This window comes from Cherax quadricarinatus, chromosome 43, assembly GCF_038502225.1.
Source record: "Cherax quadricarinatus isolate ZL_2023a chromosome 43, ASM3850222v1, whole genome shotgun sequence".
Classification (NCBI taxonomy): domain Eukaryota; kingdom Metazoa; phylum Arthropoda; class Malacostraca; order Decapoda; family Parastacidae; genus Cherax; species Cherax quadricarinatus.
In genome coordinates, this window is record NC_091334.1 from 27,397,776 (window position 1) to 27,421,412 (window position 23,637).

General features: G+C 40.4%; 1 protein-coding gene across 6 annotated transcripts in view; it reads right to left on the bottom strand.

Moving 5' to 3' along the window:
• LOC128694212 (uncharacterized) overlaps positions 1 to 23,637 on the bottom strand; it is a 233,316-nt gene that overhangs the window by 37,441 nt on the left and 172,238 nt on the right. For all 6 annotated transcript variants that reach the window (XR_011393130.1, XM_070093792.1, XM_070093790.1 and 3 more), the window contains exon 4: positions 1,591 to 1,760. Coding sequence is in view for 5 of the 6 variants with exons in the window: in XM_070093792.1 (XP_069949893.1) it covers positions 1,591 to 1,760 (170 nt within the window). In the remaining variant the exon portion in view is untranslated. The remainder of the gene's footprint in view (positions 1 to 1,590; positions 1,761 to 23,637) is intronic.

Consider the following 23,637-nt stretch of genomic DNA (forward strand, 5'->3'; position numbering starts at 1 on the left):
CTTGACCACTGACTAGTTCGGGTTGGACCAAAACATCATCGTAAGTTTCATTCTCCTATGTGCGGGTTATCTGTGTAGCAAAAAAATCATTAACCCCTTGACTGTCGCAACCCCAAATCCTGAGGTGTCTCCTGGTGTCGCAAAAATTAAAAAAAAAAATAAAAATATTTTTTATTCTGAAATGATACAGAATCTTTTCCCGATGGTAATGACACCAAAAGTATGAAATTTGATGGAAACTTACGGAATTACACTCTCGCAAAGTTAGCGACCTCAGCGATATTAATGAATTGGCGATTTCCCCCACTTTAAGCCCTATTTTCGGTTAATTCCATTGTTCCAGTCGACCAAACTCATAACTATTTCTTTAGAACTCCATCTGCTCTATAGATTGAGTACAAGAAACTACCCATTTACCAATTTCAACTACCCAATAGTGGTCAGAAATTTGCAATTTGGCCAATTTCATGCAAATTAAAAAATATGACAATTTCAAAATAGTGTCCAGAATGAACAATGCAGACATTCCTGGCTCTAAAATAACATTTTCTTTGTTCATCAGTCATGTCTCCAGGCCCCTCTGATATTACTCTTGCTTTCTATTTTGAATTTTTATTCAAACAAAAAATAGAAGATTTACTGTTATGCAGACTATTGCAATATTGTAATAATTGTATAAATAACATCAACCCATTCATGACTGCATATTAGAATGGCTAGTTGGACATTTATTGGACAATGACATCATTTGTTTACTTTTGAACATCGGCAAAAGTCAAACATTTCCCCTAATTTGAGCTCCATTTCAAGGTTCTTTTCATAGTAAAATCAATCAAAATTACCTCTATTTCTATAATATGTTTTCCAGTCTATCAAATGAGACCAAGAAAATGAGAATACAACCATAAATACTATACAAAAATAGACCACAAATTCAACGTTTTAATTAAAAAAAAAAAGTTGGAGTTTTTTTTCTCATTATGCACTGCGTGCTGCAGGATTTTTTTATATGGTGCACACTGACCACACAGACCCATTCTCTCACATGAGGCCTACCAGCTTTCTCCTGCTTGATTTGAAGCCGCTAGAATTTATGAGTATATATACGTCAAACATGGTACCTCGTAAGACATATATATGACCGAAAGTCAAAGGGTTAATAAAATTAAAAGAAATCCTAAATACTTTTTCTCACATGCAAAATATAGAAAAAACATGTAATGAATTGAAGTTTGCTTAAACAAGATGAAATTTACACTAACAATTAAGAAACAAGCTGAATATCACTCAATAGACATTATTTAATAATTGATAATTCACACAAACTTTTAATGAGTGTCTCAATTCTCTGTGGACATCTCCAAAATTTCTGATATAACCCCAACCTTACTCAACTACAAAAAAGCCACTTAACATCATGCTCATGCACTCTGCCCCGGGCCCAGACTTGTGAAACTCCGTATTTATCACAAATTGTAAGAAACCACCATGTACCTTAAAAATTCTATGGAGAAGTCACCTGTCATTAAAAATCAGCTGTTAAAATCCGGTTGTTAAAAACCAGTCATTAAAAGCCAGTGAGATACTCACTTAGGTACACCAGCTGATGTAGTGTGGACGTGATAGCATGGTGCAGCTGTGGTAGGAGGCTGTGAGCATGGTCGTCACTCAACACATGCAGGGAGAGGTACTTGAGGCTGGGAGGCAGCAGATGAACACCCTTACCAGTAAGATGACCCTGGAACTCCACCAAGTTACTCCTGTACCAGGATAAAGCATAAGAACATAAGAACGAAGGAACAATGCAGCAGGCCTACTGGCCCATGCGAGGAAGGTCCAAGTCTCCTACCGGCTTAAGCCAATGCACCCAACCTAGTCAGGTCAGGTCACCTTGACTTAAGGGAGGAACACGGCAACCGTCCTGGTAGCACAAGCTAATCAGGTCCAACTCACACCCACCCACACCCACTCATGTATTTATCCAACCTATTCTTAAAGCTACACAACGTTCTGGCCTCTATGACTGTACTTGGAAGTTTGTTCCACTCATCCACAACTCTATTACCAAACCAGTACTTTCCTATATCCTTCCTGAATCTGAATTTTTCTAACTTAAAACCATTGCTGCGAGTCCTGTCTAGGCTAGATATTTTCAGCACACTATTTACGTCCCCTTTATTTATTCCTGTCTTCGATTTATACACCTCAATCATATCCCCCCTAATTCTATGTCTTTCTAGAGTGTGAAGATTCAGGGCCCTTAGTCTATCCTCATAGGGAAGGTTTCTGATACATGGGATCAACTTTGTCATCCTCCTTTGTACATTTTCCAGAGCATTTATATCCATTCTGTAATACGGTGACCAAAACTGTGCAGCATAATCTAAATGAGGCCTAACCAAGGATATATAGAGTTGAAGAGATTGGTGGATGAATTTGGTAGGGTGTGCAAAAGAAGAAAATTAAAGGTGAATACAGGAAAGAGTAAGGTTATGAGGATAACAAAAAGATTAGGTGATGAAAGATTGAATATCAGATTGGAGGGAGAGAGTATGGAGGAGGTGAACGTATTCAGATATTTGGGAGTGGACGTGTCAGCGGATGGGTCTATGAAAGATGAGGTGAATCATAGAATTGATGAGGGAAAAAGAGTGAGTGGTGCACTTAGGAGTCTGTGGAGACAAAGAACTTTGTCCTTGGAGGCAAAGAGGGGAATGTATGAGAGTATAGTTTTACCAACGCTCTTATATGGGTGTGAAGCGTGGGTGATGAATGTTGCAGCGAGGAGAAGGCTGGAGGCAGTGGAGATGTCATGTCTGAGGGCAATGTGTGGTGTGAATATAATGCAGAGAATTCGTAGTTTGGAAGTTAGGAGGAGGTGCGGGATTACCAAAACTGTTGTCCAGAGGGCTGAGGAAGGGTTGTTGAGGTGGTTCGGGCATGTAGAGAGAATGGAGCGAAACAGAATGACTTCAAGAGTGTATCAGTCTGTAGTGGAAGGAAGGCGGGGTAGGGGTCGGCCTAGGAAGGGTTGGAGGGAGGGGGTAAAGGAGGTTTTGTGTGCGAGGGGCTTGGACTTCCAGCAGGCATGCATGAGCGTGTTTGATAGGAGTGAATGGAGACAAATGGTTTTTAATACTTGACGTGCTGTTGGAGTGTGAGCAAAGTAACATTTATGAAGGGATTCAGGGAAACCGGCAGGCCGGACTTGAGTCCTGGAGATGGGAAGTACAGTGCCTGCACTCTGAAGGAGGGGTGTTAATGTTGCAGTTTAAAAACTGTAGTGTAAAGCACCCTTCTGGCAAGACAGTGATGGAGTGAATGATGGTGAAAGTTTTTCTTTTTCGGGCCACCCTGCCTTGGTGGGAATCGGCCGGTGTGATAATAAAATAAAAAAAAAAAGAACAACCTGAGGACTCCTATTATTTATGCTTCTTGATATGAAGCCAAGGATTCTATTAACTTTATTGCGAACACTTATGCACTGTTGTCTTGGTTTCAGATTACTGCTAACCAGAACTCCTAAATCTTTTTCGCAATCCGTAATATTAAGATCTACATTATTTAGTTATATGTGGCATGGTTATTGTCCTGTCCAACATTTAGAACTTTGCATTTGTCTATATTAAACTGCATCTGCCACCTCTCCGACCACTGCATCAGTCTACTCAAATCTTCCTGGAGTGCTCTAATGTCCTCGTCAGAATGAATTCGACGGCCTATTTTGGTGTCATCGGCAAACTTGTTGATGTCGCTCTTTATGCCCTCATCTATGTCGTTTATGTATATTGTGAACAGCAGGGAGCCAACACTGACCCCTGTGGAACACCGCTCGTGACGCTTCCCCACTCTGATTTCTCCCAATTTATGCAAACTCTCTGCTGCCTATTTGTCAACCATGCCTCTATCCAGGAAAAAATTTCTCCTCCTATTCCATGTGCCTTAATTTTCCTCAATAGTCTCTGATGTGGGACCCTGTCAAAAGCCTTACTGAAGTCCATATACACAATATCATATTCATTACCATGATCTACCTCCTCAAATACCTTAGTGAAAAAAGTTAACAAATTCATAAGGCAGGAACGCCCCTTTGTAAAACCATGCTGAGATTCGTTGATTAATTTATGCTTTTCAAGGTGGCTACGAATTGCCTCGGCAATTATTGATTCCATAAATTTTCCCACTATGGAGGTTAGGCTTATTGGTCTATAGTTTAAAGCTAAGGACCTGTCACCTGCTTTGAAAATAGGTATCACATTTGCCATTTTCCACTTTTCTGGCACCATGCCAGTTTGTAGTGATATGTTGAAAAGATTAGCCAAAGGTGTGCTAAGCTCCTCTTTACATTCCTTTAGAACCCTTGCATTCAGTTCATCAGGGCCTGGGGATTTGTTAGGTTTTAATTTATCTATTTGCCTAAGGACCATGTCACTTGTGACCCTAATCGTGCACAGTTTATTATCGTCCTGTTCTACGTAATTTATCATTACTGGAATATCGCTGGTATCCTCCTGTGTAAAAACTGAGAGGATGTATGTGTTAAAACTTCTACACATTTCCTTATCACTGTCAGTGAGCTGACCCGAGGAACTTTTGAGTGGGCCTATCTTGTCCTTGATCTTACTTCTGTATACCTGAAAAAATCCTTTTGGGTTAGTCTTCAAATCTCTTGCAACTTTAACCTCACAATCTCTTTTTGCTTTTCTAATTCCTTTTTTTATTTCTCTCTTTAACTGAATATATCGATTTCTTAACTGCCCCTCTCCTCTTTTGATTTGCCTATATATATATGCCTCTCTTTTGACCAATTAGATATTTTAATCTATTGTTCATCCATTTAGGATCATTTTTGTTTGATCTGATTTCCCTATTTGGAACATAATTTGACTGAGCAGCTAGAACTATGCCCTGGAAAGCATCATATCGGCATCCATCACCACCTACCTGACCCTTAGTCAGGTCATTCCAGTTCAGCCCACCTAAGTAATTTTTCAGTCCTATGAAATCAGCCAAGCAGAAGTCAGGCACAGAGACTTGATTGCCATTATTAGGGGAATTCCATGATATATTAAAACTGAGTGATTTGTGATCACTTTCCCCAAGCTCATCATTAACCTCAAGATTATTAATTAGTGTTTCCCTACTGGCAAGAACCAAGTCAAGGAGGTTATTTCCCCTAGTTGGCTCTGTCACAAACTGTTTTAAAAAACAATCCTGGAACATATCAAGAAAGTCACCTGACTCTAAATTTCCTGTCAAATTGCTCCAGTCAATCTGTCTATAGTTGAAATCTCCCATTAGCACAACATTTTCGTATGTAGATGCCTTACGAATTTCGTCCCATAGAAGTTTACTGCACTCCCTATCAAGATTTGGGGCCCTGTAAATCACACCCAAAATTAGTTTTTCTCAGCCCTCGAGAAGCTGTAACCAAACAGATTCAGTGGCTGACGCTTCTAATTTTATATCTTGTCTAACACAACAATTTAAATTGTCTCTGACATACATCGCTACTCCACCACCTTTCCTGTTGACCCTGTCAGTGTGGAATAATTTATAGCCTTGTATGTGACATTCAGAGGGCATCTCTCTATCTTTCAGACTGAGCCAGGTCTCTGTTATAGCAATAATATCTGTTTCCTGCACTTTTCAAAGTTTATTCTCTATGAGGATTACAATGCTGAGTTTACAGAATTTGGTTATTGTGTGGTTTACATGTAGTAAAATAATGATTACAGAGTGTACCACTAGAACACCTAGCATGGCTAGGCATTTCGGGCAGACTTAGTTTAATTCTTAATTTTAAAATATTACAAATTATGAGGTAAGTTGGTATTATGGCTAAGTGACTAAATACTAGTTTGTGAGTTTAGCAATGTGAATGCTTTTGTTTTGGCACAGTACATAGTTTCAGTATTGGAGAATCACAGGATTCATTATTTTAAGATTGAGATTAATATTTCTGTTTATGGTCAAATGGGTGAGTGAGTGTAAGTGTGAACCACCAGGTGGTATTCGTGTAGTTAGTTGATGGGGTGTATCAGGGAGATAAGATGTTTTCTAATGGTAGTTTTGAAGGTGATGAATGTGTCTGCAGTTCTAGAGTTCTCAGGTAAGGTGTTCCAGATTTTAGGGCCTTTGACATACATTGAATTTTTGTAAAGGTTTAGTCGGACACGGGGAATGTTGTAGAGATGTTTGTGTCTGGTGTTATGCCTGTGGGTTCTGTCACAACTATCAAGAAAGCGTTTTAGGTCAAGGTTGATATTAGAGTTTAAGGCCCTGTAGATGTAGATTGCACAGTAGTAAGAGTGGATGTACTGAACAGGGAGTAAGTTTAGATCTATGAAGAGTGGGGGGGTGTGTTGCCAGGGATGGGATTTAGTGATTATTCTTACTGCAGCTTTTTGTTGGGTTATTATTGGCTTTAGGTGTGTTGCTGCAGTTGATCCCCAAGCACAAATAGCATAGGTGAGGTATGGATAAATAAGTGAGTGGTATAGTGTGAGAAGGGCATTTTGCAGCATGTAGTATCGTATCTTGGAGAGGATCCCAACTGTTTTGGATACTTTTTTGGTTATGTGTTGGATATGGGTGCTGAAATTCAGGTTGTTGTCAAGGTATAGGCCTAGGAATTTACCCTCATTATGACTGGTAACTAGAGTGTTCTCGATCTTAATGTTAATTTGTGCATCTCCTGCTCTGCTACCAAACATAATATAGTAAGTTTTGTCAGTGTTAAGCGTAAGTTTATTGGCTGTCATCCAAGTCGATATTTTGATCAGCTCCTCGTTAACAATGGTGTTGAGGGTGGCAAGATTAGGGTGAGAGATGACATAAGTCGTGTCGTCAGCAAAGAGAATGGGTTTCAGGTGTTGGGATACGTTTGGAAGATCACTGATGTATATGAGGAAGAGCAGGGGACCAAGGACACTTCCCTGCAGAACTCCAGTATCAAGTGGCCGTGTTGTTGATGCTGTGTCTTTAATGGTGACATACTGATACCTATTAGTAAGGTAAGATTTGAAATAAGCAAGCGCATGGCCTCTTATACCGTAATGGTCAAGTTTGTGGAGTAGGATGTCGTGGTCTACTGTGTTGAAAGCTTTTCTTAGGTCAATAAAAATCCCTAGTGGATATTCCTTATTTTCCAATGCTGTGTAAAGCAGATCTAGCATTTTTATGATTGCATCATTAGTGCTTTTATTTTTCCTGAATCCAAATTGGCAGGGGTTGAGTATGTTTTGTGCCGTTATAAATGAATACAGTCTCCTGTGCACGAGTTTCTCAAAGATTTTGGATAGCAATGGTAAGTTAGATATTGGCCTATAGTTGTTTAAGTCTGTAGGGTCACCACCTTTATGTAATGGTGTAACCCTTGCCATCTTGAGTAGTTTCGGGAAGGTGCTAGTTTCTAGTGACTTGTTAAAAAGTAATGAAATAGCATGCGAAAGGACATGGGCCACTCGCTTGTACAGTAATGGTGGGACATGAGACAGATTCCCTGAGTTATTTTTAAGTGACTTTATAATCTCGGTGACTTCCGTGGGCTCAGTTGGTGCAAGATAGAAGGAATTTGGGAAATTCCCATCTAGGTAGTCCCCGGCATGGGCATTGGTATGTGGGATTTTATTGGCAAGATTAGATCCTATGGTTGAGAAGAAGTCATTTATCTTGTTAGCTGTGTCAGTGGGATGTAGTGGTGTTTCATTAGGTTTAGTTAGGACAATATTCTTGGTTTTTTTCAGTTTGTGGGTCCCTAGAATCTGAGAGAGTGTTTTCCAGGTCTTTTTTATATCTCCTCTAGTGTCTGTGAATCTACTGGAGTAGTATAGTTGTTTGGCTTTCTTTATTACTTTGGTGAGAACTGATGAATAGTGTTTAAGAATATCTTTGTGTATTAAGCCCTGTCTATATTGCTTTTCATATTGGTGTTTCTTGTCAATGGATTTCAGAATGGTGCTGGTTAGCCATGGGCAACCAAGCCGTTTGTTTGTGATCTGTTTCGTTTTTATAGGACAATGTTTGTTGTATAGTCTAAGTAATTTGTTAAGAAAAATGTCTCTCCAGTCATCAATACCATTGGCCTTGGAGAATTCTGTAGGCCACTCAACAGTCTCTAGGTCAGCTGTGAACTTCCTTATTGAGGCCTCGTCATGGAGTCTAAATGAGACTTTGTTGTATTCAAGTGGTGGTTTACTAATGTTTGTCAGGAGGAAGGTAGGGTAGTGGTCTGTAGTGCTATCTGTGATTATCCCTGATTTAAGGGGGGCTAGTATGTGGGTCCATGTGTGGTCTATTATGGTTGCACTTGTCTCAGTGAGCCTGGTTGGTTTAGTTATTGTTGGTATGAGAAGTGTGTTGTTCATATTGTTGATGAAATCAGTTACAGACTGATCATCTAGTAAGCCAAGGTTGATGTTGAAGTCTCCAGCTAAGAGAAGGTGGTGCTTATTCATTTGTCTGTTTGTTATTAGTGACTTTAATTTCTCACTGAAATTTGGGATGTTTGTGTGAGGTATCCGGTAAATGGCACCGATTGTTATAGGTGTCTTAAGGTTTTTTATAGTAAAATTAGCAAAAATGTATTCCCCATATTCATCACTAAAGCAAGTGGTGCTAATACAAGATAATTGGTACAAGTAATAGATTGCAATACCACCCCCAACTTGGCTTGGTCTGCAGTTGTGAATTGCTGTGTATCCTGGTAGAGGGTAGATATCTATTGTGTCCTGCTTAAGCCAGGTCTCAGTAAGGATAATGCAGGAGAAGGGTGTCTTTAGTGATTCAAGGAGTGCTAGGAGGTCATCATAGTGTTTGCTTAAGGACCTGATGTTGTAGTTAAGTACTGATAGACTTTTAGCATTGTTTAGGATAGTGCTGGCTTGTGATGCTGTGTAATAAAGGCAGTTACTTTCCAATAGGTTTTGATTGGGTGTCAGATTATGGAGGTTTAGATCAGGGTCAACGTGATCAATCATCTTCTAGGTTTAAATTATGGTTATTTATATCCTGAGTTGTATGTTGAGTTCTAGTACTGATATCTGTAGTGGTAGGAAGTTTGGACAAGTATATAGCTAGAGTATTTTGGTCATATAGAGTATAGTCACTACTACACATAATGAAGTTGATGTTGTCTATGTGTTGTGCTGGAATGAACTAAAGTACAACTAGGTATAAACTAGTAATATAAAAATACAAATTAAAAATAGCACAAGACTCTCACTTGTAATTGCACTAAGGTCTAATATAATGAATTTTGTGGAGTCTATGTTTTGAGCTAGAATGAGCTATAGTACAACTAGGTTTAATCTAATAATATAAAAATACAAATTAAAAATAGCACCAGTCTCTCACTAGTAATTGCACTATGGTCTAATATAGTAAATTTGGTATTAACTATGTATTGAGCTAGAATGAGCTATAGTACAACTGAGTTTAATCTAATAATATAAAAAAGGCACAAGACTCTCAATTGTAATTGCACTAAGGTCTTATATAAGTTGTTTATAAGAATTAGAGTATAACTAGATTTAAATTGACAAGATAAAATATACAAGTTAAGGTAGCAAAAGAATAATAAAAAAAATGATAAAAATGAAAATGGCAATGACTTGGTTATAATATGCTAGTAAGATGGTAGACAGGATAATATAAAAGTTGTAGTTGAAAATACTAGTTTAAAAAAGTATAGAATAAAAATGGTCAATAAAAGAAGTTTAAAATAAGTTTGATCAATATAGTTTAAAGCAAAATTGGGCAATAATAGGGATTTTAGAATAAAATTGGGCAATTGAGTATTTCTTACACTCCTGCTATTAGTATAGTAAACCTTAAGGGAGCTAGTCCCTTGCTGCCCTCTGCTGTCCCCCTTTGTTTGCTGACCTGATCTATTATTTTTATTTATAACTTCATGCTGAATGCCTTTTATACATTTACTGTTTCCAACCCTAGTGTTGCAACCTGCTTGTTTCCCACACACACCCATACCTCTATCTTCTATCAGTTTAAAATCATAGGCATTTCACCAATGGCCTTCTCAATTGAGTCTGCAAGTGCTACCACCCCAGCCCCAGAGAGATGTACCCCATCCCTTGCATACATATCATGTTTGCCATAAAAGTTGTTCCAGTTGTCAATGAATGGGATTGCAAGTTCCTTGCAGTATCTGTCTAGCCAGCAATTTACACCAATTGCCCTAGACAACCATTCATTTCCTACTCCCCTTCTAGGCAAGATGCTACATATGATTGGGATCCCTCCCTTAGACTTAATGAAATCTATAGCTGACCTGTACTTATCTAGCAGCTCTTCTCTCCTACCCTTCCCAATATCATTTCCACCAGCACTGAGACAGATAATGGGCTTGTTCCCATTACCTGACATGATATTATCCAGCCTGTTGACTATGTCCCTAACACCAGCTCCAGGGGAGCACACTATCTCTCATCTTCTTATTCCTATTACAAAAAGCACAGTCAATATATCTTACCTGAGAGTCGCCAACCACAAGAATGTGCTTACCTCCATTAGCAGGGGCAGTAGTACCCTTACCTTCACTGGCCACTGAAGTACATTCATCCTGAAGAACAGAGAAGCGATTTCCTACCTTCAGATCTTCACTCTTAACTTTCCTTACTCTGATGCGCCTCCCATTACTGTGAATCACTCGCCACTTGTAGCAGGTGCTGGGCTGCACCTCACTGCTGGTAGCCGTTGCTACCTCCCCACCTACAGCCTCCTCACAGCGAGAGACAGACTGCACCTCACTGCTAGAAGCCTCATTCCCCACAACTCCAGCCACCTCACACTCTCTCCCAGACCCATTGAGGTGGACCTTCAACCTCCTAATCTCCTCCTGGAGAAGCAAGACCTCCTCCTTCAACTCTCCAACCTCAATTTTTAAAACACTGCAGAAGCAAGCCATGCTTTGTAACCATCCACACTAATCCCCAAAGCAGCTCAGGGTCTGTGACCTCACGTGACGACTGACCACTGACCACTGTGACTCTTCCTAACTCACCACTTGTCATTAACACTAACACTATATATTACACCAACTGATATACAGAAGAGAGAGAAAAAATGGAATGAGTGGGGTTTGAACCTATAGCAAGCAAGTACTAGAATTCCTTGCCACACCTGAAGTATACCTGGACGAAGTTTCAGAGATCAATGCCCCCACAGCCCAGTCCATAACCAGGCCTCGTGGTGGATCAGGACCTGATCAACCAGACTGTTACTCTTGGCCACACGTAAACCAATGTACAAACCACAGTCCAGCTTGTCAGGTAATGACTTTATGTGTCTGTCCAGTGCCTTCTTGAAGACAGCCAGGGGTCTATTGGTAATCCCCCTTATGTATGCTCGGAGGCAGTTGAACAATTTTGGGTCCCTGACACTTATTGTGTTCTCTCTTAGTGTACTTATGGTGCCCCTGCTTTTCACTGGGGGAGCTGTTGCACCATCTGTCAAGTACTTTGCTGTTGTAGGGAGTGATTTCTGTGTGCAGATTTGGGACTAATCCTTCTAGGATTTTCCCAGTGTATATTATCATGTATCTTTCTTACTTACATTCAAAGGAGCACAAGGGACTTTAACTGTTTCCAGTAATTTAGGTGCTTTATTGTACTTATACAATGGTACACCGAGTTTCGGCCATAATTCGTTCCAGAAGGCAGTTTAAGTCCTGTTACCAAATGAGTTTGTTCCCATAAGGAATAATGTAAATTAGATTAGTCCATTTCAGACCCCCAAAAATACACTTACAAAAGCACTTACAATAATACACTTACATAATTGTTCGAGTTGGGAGCTGTACAAAACTCCGGGTACCACTTTACATGAAGTGAATGTTCTTTGTATATTCTCCAGGTCTGCAATTTCATCTGCCTTGAAAGGGGCAGTTAGTGTACAACAATATTCCAGGCTAGAAAGAACAAGTGATATGAAGAGAATCATCATGGGCTTGGTATCCCTAGTTTTGAATGTTCTCGTTAGCCATCCTATCATTTTCGTAGCAGATGTGCAAGGTCCTTCACATTATTTTTTTTGCTCTACTCTGTGGTTTGAATTTGTTTTATACTCCAATCCAGTATTTTTTTTCCTCAAGTTTTCCAAAGCAGAATAACTGAAATTTGTCTTCCCTGAACTTCAAATTATTTTCTGAGCCCAATTAAAGACTGGGTTAATGTCCACTTGGAGACTTGCAGCATCCTATATGGATGGGGTTCAAACCACACTCATTCAGTTGTTTATTTTCAGGCACGTTATTACAATTTTGTGAGTCAGAACAAAGGAGTGTACACCAGGGCCAGGAGCTTAGATTCAACCCTAGCAAACACATACAGGTGAGTACCAAGACTCATGTTATAAAACTGTACACTATCATAGGCTACTAACAAACCCATAACATCCTATACAGTAGAGATCCTTTTTGAAGTTTGAAAATAAAAATAAATAACAAAATTATGATTGTGACCTCTCAAAAACATGCTATTTTTAACCAATTGGGGTTTTTGGCCGTACTAGTACGGCTTACGACCCAGGGTTTTTGACATACTAGTACGCATGATGGTAGGATTGCTGGTGTCTTTTTCTGTCTCATAAACACGCTAGATAACAGGGATATCTTGCTACTCCTACTTACACTTCGGTCACACTTCACAGACACACACATGCATATATATATATATACATACATCTAGGTTTTTCTCCTTTTTCTAAATAGCTCTTGTTCTAATTTCTTCTATTGGCCATGCGTGTCGTATGAGGCGACTAAAATGCCGGGAGCGATGGGCTAGTAACCCCTTCTCCTGTAAACATTTACTAAAAAAGAGAAGAAGAAAAACTTTATAAAACTGGGATGCTTAAATGTGCGTGGATGTAGTGCGGATGACAAGAAACAGATGATTGCTGATGTTATGAATGAAAAGAAGTTGGATGTCCTGGCCCTAAGCGAAACAAAGCTGAAGGGGGCAGGGGGGTTTCAGTGGGGAGAAATAAATGGGATTAAATCTGGAGTATCTGAGAGAGTTAGAGGTAAGGAAGGGGTAGCAATAATGATGAAGGATCAGTTATGGAAGGAGAAAAGAGAATATGAATGTGTAAATTCAAGAATTATGTGGATTAAAGTAAAGGTTGGATGCAAAAAGTGGGTTATAATAAGCATGTATGCACCTGGAGAAGAGAGGAATGTAGAGGAGAGAGAGAGATTTTGGGAGATGTTAAGTGAATGTATAGGAACATTTGAACTAAGTGAGAGAGTAATTGTGGTAGGGGACCTGAATGCTAAAGTAGGAGAAACTTTGAGAGAGGGTGTGGTAGGTAAGTTTGGGGTGCCAGGTGTAAATGATAATGGGAGCCCTTTGATTGAACTTTGTACAGAAAGGGGTTTAGTTATAGGTAATACATATTTTAAGAAAAAGAGGATAAATAAGTATACAAGATATGATGTAGGGTGAAATGACAGTAGTTTGTTGGATTATGTATTGGTAGATAAAAGACTGTTGAGTAGACTTCAGGATGTACATGTTTATAGAGGGGCCACAGATATATCAGATCACTTTTTAGTTGTAGCTACACTGAGAGTAAAAGGTAGATGGGATACAAGGAGAATAGAAGCATCAAGGAAGAGAAAGGTGAAGGTTCATAAACAAAAAGAGGAGGCAGTTAGGGTAAGATATAAACAGCTATTGGAGGATAGATGGGCTAATGAGAGCATAGGCAATGGGGTTGAAGAGGTATGGGGTAGGTTTAAAAATGTAGTGGTAAAGTGTTCAGCAGAAGTTTGTGGTTACAAGAAAGTGGGTGCGGGAGGGAAGAGGAGCGATTGGTGGAATGATGATGTAAAGAGAGTAGTAAGGGAGAAAAAGTTAGCATATGAGAAGTTTTTACAAAGTAGAAGTGATGCAAGGAGGGAAGAGTATATGGAGAAAAAGAGAGAGGTTAAGAGAGTGGTGAAGCAATGTAAAAAGAGAGCAAATGAGAGAGTGGGTGAGATGTTATCAACAAATTTTGTTGAAAATAAGAAAAAGTTTTGGAGTGAGATTAACAAGTTAAGGAGCCTAGAGAACAAATGGATTTGTCAGTTAAAAATAGGAGAGGAGAGTTATTAAATGGAGAGTTAGAGGTATTGGGAAGATGGAGGGAATATTTTGAGGAATTGTTGAATGTTGATGAAGATAGGGAAGCTGTGATTTCGTGTATAGGGCAAGGAGGAATAACATCTTGTAGGAGTGAGGAAGAGCCAGTTGTGAGTGTGGGGGAAGTTCGTGAGGCAGTAGGTACAATGAAAGGGGGTAAAGCAGCTGGGATTGATGGGATAAAGATAGAAATGTTAAAAGCAGGTGGGGATATAGTTTTGGAGTGGTTGGTGCAATTATTTAATAAATGTATGGAAGAGGGTAAGGTAACTAGGGATTGGCAGAGAGCATGCATAGTTCCTTTGTATAAAGGCAAAGGGGACAAAAGAGAGTGCAAAAATTATAGGGGGATAAGTCTGTTGAGTATACCTGGTAAAGTGTATGGTAGAGTTATTATTGAAAGAATTAAGAGTAAGACAGAGAATAGTGAACAAGGAGGCTTTAGGAAAGGAAGGGGGTGTGTGGACCAGGTGTTTACAGTGAAACATATAATTGAACAGTATTTAGATAATGCTAAAGAGGTTTTTGTGGCATTTATGGATTTGGAAAAGGCGTATGACAGGGTGGATAGGGGGGCAATGTGGCAGATGTTGCAGGTGTATGGTGTAGGAGGTAGGTTACTGAAAGCAGTGAAGAGTTTTTACGAGGATAGTGAGGCTCAAGTTAGAGTATGTAGGAAAGAGGGAAATTATTTCCCAGTAAAAGTAGATCTTAGACAAGGATGTGTGATGTCACCGTGGTTGTTTAATATATTTATAGATATGGTTGTAAGAGAAGTAAATGCGAGCGTCTTGGCAAGGGCGTGGAGTTAAAAAATAAAGAATCGCACATAAGTGGGAGTTGTCACAGTTGCTCTTTGCTGATGACACTGTGCTCTTGGGAGATTCTGAAGAGAAGTTGCAGAGGTTGGTGGATGAATTTGGTAGGGTATGCAAAAGAAGAAAATTAAAAGTGAATACAGGAAAGAGTAAGGTTATGAGGATAACAAAAAGATTAGGTGATGAAAGATTGGATATCAGATTGGAGGGAGAGAGTATGGAGGAGGTGAATGTATTCAGATATTTGGGAGTGGACGTGTCAGCGGATGGGTCCATTTCATTAGTCATTTAAGTATTACATTTGTATTTATAATTGATCTGTGTTTGTAAAACAAAAGTTATTCTTCAAAAAAATTTTTTTTTTAATATTTTTGGGTGTCTGGAATGGATTAATTGGATTTACATTATTTCTTATGGGAAATATTGCTTTGACTTTCGAACAATTTAAGTTTCGGCTGAGCTGCTGGAATGGATTACGGCCAAAACTCAAGGTTCCACTGTATATGAAGATATTCACCTCCTCTATACTCCCTCCCTCCAATCTGATATCCAGTCTCTCATTACCTAAATTTTTTGTTACCCTCCAGGAAGAATTACCATAGGTCTACCTGGAGAATGTTACGGATGTCAACCTCCCCCCCCCCGTGGCCCGGTTCATGACAAGGCCTCCCGGTGGAGTAGGGCCTAATCAGCCAGGCTATTACTGCTAGACACACGCAATGCAACGTAGGCTCTTTTCTACATTCACTTTTAACTGCTTTCTTTTACATACCCTACCAATTTCATCCACCAACCTTTGCAATTTTTCTTCAGAATCTCTCAAAACCACTGTGTCATCAGCAAAAAGCAACTGTGACAACTCCCATTTTTTTTAATATTCTATATCTTTTAATACTATAAGGTCATTCCATATCAAGTATAATAATGAACAAGGTTTATTATTTAATGTTGGTAATGTTTTATTGTGCATATATCAATTAAACCTTATCCGAGTTATGTATGTAAACAAAACATGACTTATATATAGGGTACATGGGAGATCTTGAAAAGTATTTCCCACAGATACCAGGGGACCACTGTACAGCCTCTCCTCACTTAGTGATGTACTTGTTAACTGACGACTCGGTCTTACGACGGGCTCTCTGACCAGTATGCATACCTCAATAATGTATATTAGAGCTGATTTCCTCTATTTTTATCACAATATACACTACACTACTGTATAAATATTTAATAATATACCAGAAATGTTATAAATGGTGCAAAAGTGACATTAAAACAATATCAAAGATGGTTGACACGAACCCACTACCATTATAGTATGCTCCTCACTTTAACGACGTGGTCTTAGGAACAGAACTCTGGTACAATGCTCTTGTCAGGCATCAATAACATTTGAAAGACTGAAACGTCTAAGGAAGGAAATATTTGGATTTAAAAGGTTTTCAAGACAGCTGTTTATCTCATCTGTTTCATGAATTACACTGTTGTTGTCAACAACAGGAGGAGACCACACAGACTTGAATAACTATAGGCCAATATAAACTTACACCCTCTCTCTAAAATCTTTGAAAAATTAATCCATAAGCGTATCTATTCCTACCTCATCTCCCACAACATACTCAACCCCTGTCAATTTGGGTTCAGGCCTAATGAAAATACTAATGATGCTATTATCCACATGCTAGAACATATTCATACAGCAATAGAGAAAAAAGAAGTCCCACTGGGGATCTTCATTGACTTACGTAAAGCTTTCGATACAGTTGACCACGACTTGCTCCACATAAAATTGTCGCACTGTGGTATAAGAGGGCACTCCCTCAACTACCTAAAGTCATACCTCAGCAACAGAAGCCAATATGTGTACACATATGGGGCAAACTCTTCCGCACAGCCAATTACAGTTGGTGTCCCACAGGGAAGAGTCCTAGGCCCTCTTCTCTTTCTCATATACATAAATGACCTACCAAATGCATCGCATCTACTCAAACCCACACTATTTGCAGATGACACTACATACGTCTACTCTCACCAGAGCCCAGTCATGCTAGCCAATACTGTAAATACCGAATTACACAAAATATCACCTGGATGAGGAGCAACAAACTTACTCTAAACATTGACAAAACCTACTACATTCAGTTTGGTAACAGAGCTACAGATGTGTCTCTTAACATAATGATAAATGGATCACCTATCACAAAACTCACAGAGGGAAAAATTCTTAGGAATCCACCTTGATAATAGACTCAAATTTCAAACACATATACAACAAATTTCCAAAAAAAAATCCAAGACCGTAGGCATACTATCGAAGATACGGTACTATGTTCCACAGTCAGCCCTCCTGGCCCTATATCACTCACTTATTTACCCCTATCTCACCTATGGAATTTGTGCATGGGACTCAACAACAATAAACCATTTCAGACCACTAATCACCCAACAAAAGGCTGCAGTCAGAATGATAACAAATTCCCACTACAGACAGCACACTCCACCAATATTCAAAACACTAAACCTACTCACCATACAAAACATCCATACTTATTACTGCACCTATTACATACATAGAACACTTAACTCTGATATTAACCCTCCCCTCAAACATCTCCTTGCCAACCTCAACAGAACACATGACCATAACACAAGACACAGATCACTCTTTGATGTTCCTCGTGTCCATCTCACGCTATGCAAAAACTCAATGCACATAAAAGGCCCTAAAATCTGTAATTCATTACCTGTGAATATAAAAGAAACACTGTCTGTTTATAAATTCAAGTCTCTTCTCAAAAATCACTTACTCACCCACAACTAAATAAATACTGAATAATTGTATCTCATAAATTGTATCTCATATATGTATCTCATTATAGTATCTCATAAATATCAACCTGTGACCCAATCAAACTTTGTTACTATTTAACTTCATTACCTAACATAATACTCCATTCTACTGATTACACAGCAACACAGTAATGACCATATGACCTGTCTTTGTAATACTCATTTGTACTAAATTGTTATCTGTTTTACAATAATTTTTGTACCACTGAATATATCATTGCTTAGTTAATCTTAAGTTAATTTTAAGCCTGTCCATAATGCTCTGCATACAAGGGGCTTTGGCATGCTGCACTTTAAAAATTGTATTCCTTGTACTTCTCTGTATCATGTTCAAATTAAAAAATAAATAAATAAACAAATAATGCAGTTAACATGTAATAAAACATTGTTAGGAACAAAACAAACCCACTAGTATTCCAGGAAAACTAATTGTTATGTTTAAAGACTACTCAAGAACTAATATTTTACCTCATTTCAAAGCCCAGCATTATCTAAGGTAGATTACCACGCCCAGGATGACACCCACACCAGTCAACTAACACCCAGGTACCTACTTACCGCTAGGTGAACAAGACCAGCAGGTCTAAGGTAACATGTCCAACATAAGTGCCAGTTTGTTAAATTTTTAGGTGGTCAGTATTTTTCTCTTAAAATATCTTGATTATACCTCCTCTGACTTGCTTAAACTGATAACAATTGAGGCAGCATTTGTGAAGGATGATATGCTATGTTTGGCATGTGTTGGTTCAAATTTGCCAATATACTAACATAGTGTGTTAGATCCTAGGTAGTAGTTTGGTAGACAGCAACCACCCAGGGAGGTACTACCATCCCGTGGTAGTAGGTTGGTAGACAGCAACCACCCAGGGAGGTACTACCATCCTGTGGTAGTAGGTTGGTAGACAACAACCACCCAGGGAGGTACTACCATCCTGTGGTAGTAGGTTGGTAGACAGCAACCACCCAGGGAGGTACTACTGTCCTGTGGTAGTAGGTTGGTAGACAGCAACCACCCAGGGAGGTACTACCATCCTGTGGTAGTAGGTTGGTAGACAGCAACCACCCAGGGAGGTACTACCGTCCCATGGTAGTAGGTTGGTAGACAGCAACCACCCAGGGAGGTACTACCATCCCGTGGTAGTAGGTTGGTAGACAGCAACCACCCAGGGAGGTACTACTGTCCTGTGGTAGTAGTTTGGTAGACAGCAACCACCCAGGGAGGTACTACCATCCCGTGGTAGTAGGTTGGTAGACAGCAACCACCCAGGGAGGTACTACCATCCTGTGGTAGTAGGTTGGTAGACAGCAACCACCCAGGGAGGTACTACCATCCTGTGGTAGTAGGTTGGTAGACAGCAACCACCCAGGGAGGTACTACCGTCCCATGGTAGTAGGTTGGTAGACAGCAACCACCCAGGGAGGTACTACCATCCCGTGGTAGTAGGTTGGTAGACAGCAACCACCCAGGGAGGTACTACTGTCCTGTGGTAGTAGTTTGGTAGACAGCAACCACCCAGGGAGGTACTACCATCCCGTGGTAGTAGGTTGGTAGACAGCAACCACCCAGGGAGGTACTACCATCCTGTGGTAGTAGGTTGGTAGACAGCCACCACCACCCAGGGAGGTACTACCATCCTGTGGTAGTACGTTGGTAGACAGCAACCACCCAGGGAGGTACTACTGTCCTGCCAGGCGAGTGTGACACGGAAGCCTGTAATTGTATTAAATGATGTAGGACTGCTGGTGTTTTTTTCTGTCTCATAAACATACAAGGTTTCAGCTACATCTTGCTACTTCTACTTACCCTTAGGTCACATTACATATGCATGTACAAACATATATATACACACCCCTCTGTGTTTTCTTCTATTTTCCTACTAGTTCTTGTTCTTGTTTATTTCCTCTTATCCCCATGGGGAAGTGGAACAGAATTCTTCCTCCATAAGCCATGCGTGCCGTAAGAGGCAACTAAAATGCCGGGAGCAAGGGGCTAGTAACCCCCTTCTCCTCTATACATTACTAAAGTTAAAAAAAGAAACTTTTGTTTTTCTTTTTTGGCCACCCTGTCTCAGTGGGATATGGCTGGTTTGTTGAAAAAAAGAAGCGCATTAAATAGGAGTGAGTGGAGGCAAGTGGTTTTATGACTTATCATGCTATTAGAGTGCAAGGAAGGCAACATTTATGAAGGGATTTAGGGAAACCGGCTAGTCAGACGTGAGTCCTGGAGGTGGGAAGTACAGCGCCTGCACTCTGAAGGACAGGTAGGGATATTTGGAGTTTGGAGGGGCATTTAAACTATAGCATCAGCATGCCTCTGGCAAGACAGTGATTGAGTGTACTCACCTATTTGTACTCACCTATTTGTGGTTGCAAGGGTCGAGTCATAGCTCCTGGCACTGCCTCTTCACTGATTGCTACTAGGTCCTCTCTCTCTCCCTGCTCCATGAGCTTTATCATACCTCGCCTTAAAACTATGTATGATTCCCGCCTCCACTACGTCACTTTCTAGGCTATTCCATGGCCTGATTACTCTATGACTGAAGAAATACTTCCTAACATCCTTTTGATTCATCTGAGTCTTCAACTTCCAATTGTGACCTCTTGTTTCTGTGTCCCATCTCTGGAACATCCCGTCTTTGTCCACCTTGTCTATTCCGCGCAGTATTTTATATGTCGTTATCATGTCTCCCCTGACCCTCCTGTCCTCCAGTGTCGTCAGGCCGATTTCCCTCAACCTTTCTTCGTAGGACAATCCCCGTAGCTCTGGGACTAGTCTTGCTGCAAACCTTTGCACTTTCTCTAATTTCTTGACGTGCTTGACCAAGTGTGGATTCCAAACTGGTGCTGCATAATCCAGTATGGGCCTGGCATAAATGGTATACAGAGTTTTGAATGATTCCTTACTGAGGTATCGGAATGCTATCCATAGGTTTGCCAGACGCCCGTATGCTGCAGCAGTTATCTGATTGATGTGCGCCTCAGGAGATATGCTCGGTGTTATACTCACCCCCAGATCTTTTTCCTTGAGTGAGGTTTGCAGTCTTTGGCCATCTAGACTATATTGTGTCTGCAGTCTTCTTTGCCCTTCCCCAAACTTCATGACTGCATTTGGCAGGGTTAAACTCAAGGAGCCAGTTGCTGGACCAGGCTTGTAGCCTGTCCAGGTCTCTTTGTAGTCCTGCCTGATCCTCGTCCGATTTGATTCTTCTCATTAACTTCACATCATCTGCAAACAAGGACACTTCTGAGTCTATCCCTTCTGTTATGTCATTCACATATACCAAAAACAGCACAGGTCCTAGGACCGACCCCTGTGGAACCCCGCTTGTCACTGGTGCCCACTCTGACACCTCGTCACGTACCATGACTCGTTGTTGCCTCCCTGTCAGGTATTCTCTGATCTGATGGTGAAAGTGTTTCTTCTCTTTTGGAGTCACTTTTAGGAGTGTTGTGTTTTCCTGACTGGATACTTCTCATTATAGGGCTGTACAAGTTCCACATTGCTAATTTTATCAAGCTGCAAGATTCATCTCTGCTAATTAGCTAGAGAATATCTCTTCTGATAGCCTTCAAACCTTCAATGCTGATGCATTTGATAAGGATGAAATGCTGAAGATTATGCACTGCGTAATTAGTGACCTTCTTTTGTGCATACCAATGTTCTGTATCACCTAAACTACATTATTTGTGCTGCATAAAGAAATAAAAGATGAATCTCCAGCAACCCACTAGTATGTGATGCATTTCCAGCAACCCACTAGTATGTGACGCATTTCCAGCAACCCACTAGTATGTGATGCATTTCCAGCAACCCACTAGTACGTGATGCATTTCCAGCAACCCACTAGTATGTGATGCATTTCCAGCAACCCACTAGTATGTGATGCATCTCCAACAACCCAGTAGTATGTGATGCATCTCCAACAAACTAACTGTAACATATAAAATAAGACTACTTAAGAACTAGACATAGACTATTAAGTGGGATTTCTCTGCAGTTATATGTACACTAAGAAAGGTAGCTAAATAAACATTGGTACAATTTTTAACCCTTTCAGGGTCTGTCCCGTATATCTACAGCTTCACGTTCAGTGTCCAAACCGTAGATCTACGCCAAAATTCTAGTGCCGTCAAATTTAGCGTGAAAACGCTCATAGGCCTACATGTGAGAGAACATGTCTGCTTGGTGGGTGTGCGCCATAAACAAAAAATCTAGGCGCCCGCATAGCATTGTGGGAACGCCGGCTCAGTTACCCTTGTTCACCATGCCTCGTCGCAAGGCAGCTCTCACTCCAAGGCAAATTGGGACTCTCCTCTTCCTATCTGATAGTTCTGACACTGATGGAAGTGGAAATGAAGACGAATTCTTTGGCTTTGATCAGTCAGTGACCGAAAGGAATGACCAGGATATCGATAATAGCACAGAAAACCCTGATGATCCTCAACCTTCTACCTCTGGTGTGGGCACTCCTCAGTCACGGTCAGTTGTACCTCAATGCAAGAGAAAACTATTTTCGCGTAGCCAGGCCTCTGACTTCAGTAATGATGATTATAGTGACGTGGATTGTGATTTTATTGTTCTTGATGATCATTCGAGTAGTGATAGTGAGGAAACATATTCACCAGTGAAGCGTCGGTATGTACGCCGCTGCATGCGCTCGGGTAATGTACCCTATGCAGTGCCCAGGGGACGGAGTACATTCTGGAGTACATCCCGTGGCCCTACACCAGGAATAGACAGTGAAAGTGAGGATGATGTGGCTACACTTGGCACGGATAGACCACAGGCATCAGTAGATGGTGGTAGTGGTGATGGTAGTGCCATGGCCATGCGTGACTCACCAGCTCAGGCTGGGACCCACACTGCTGACTCCGCAGTTCAAAGACAAAGCGGAGCGTCAGCCACCAGCCCACCACAACCACAACTACCTGCACAACCAGCCTATGATGTCCAGTATCCACCAGCAAACCGTATCTGGGATTGGCAGCAAAATCCCAATTTTGTTCCCAATCCCCACCACTTTGATGACTCTCAAAGTGGAATTCTACCTACTTGTTCCCTTGGAAACATGGCCAATGAATTGGAATTATTTGAAATATTCTTTGACCAGCCCTTGATGGAAATTATTGTCAGGGAAAGTAACAAGTATTTTGAGTACACCATGGCAAATACGATGATATCACCACAGTCAAGACTACACCAGTGGAAAGAGACGACTGTTGCAGAAATGTATTTGCTTTTTGCAACAATAATGCTTATGCCTCATGTCTATAAGCATAATATAAAAGCATACTGGTCCACAGATCGGCTAATTTCTACCCCGGTCTTCAGTGAAATCATCCCAGTGAACAGGTTTATCTTACTGTTACGTATGTTGCACTTCTCTGACAAAACCAGGCCTGATAGAAGTGACAGGTTATACAAGATTAGAAATGTTTTCATGTATCTCAAACAAAAGTTCAACATGTACTTTTATCCATTCAAGAATCTTGTAATTGACGAATCTTTGATTTTGTTCAAAGGTAGACTGTCATTCAAGCAGTATATACCGAGCAAGAGGAAACGCTTTGGTATAAAACTGTTTGTACTCTGTGACTGTGACAGTGGCCTGGTATTGGATATTGTTGTATACACGGGAAGTAAAACATTGAAAGATACCAAGATGTTATTGGGTATCTCAGGAAACATAGTGAGAAGCATGATGGCACCTTATCTTGGTAAGGGGCATACATTATATACCAATAACTGGTACACAAGCCCTTTACTCAGTGATTTCTTACGAGTGAACAAGACAGATGTGTGTGGCACAGTGTGTTCTAAT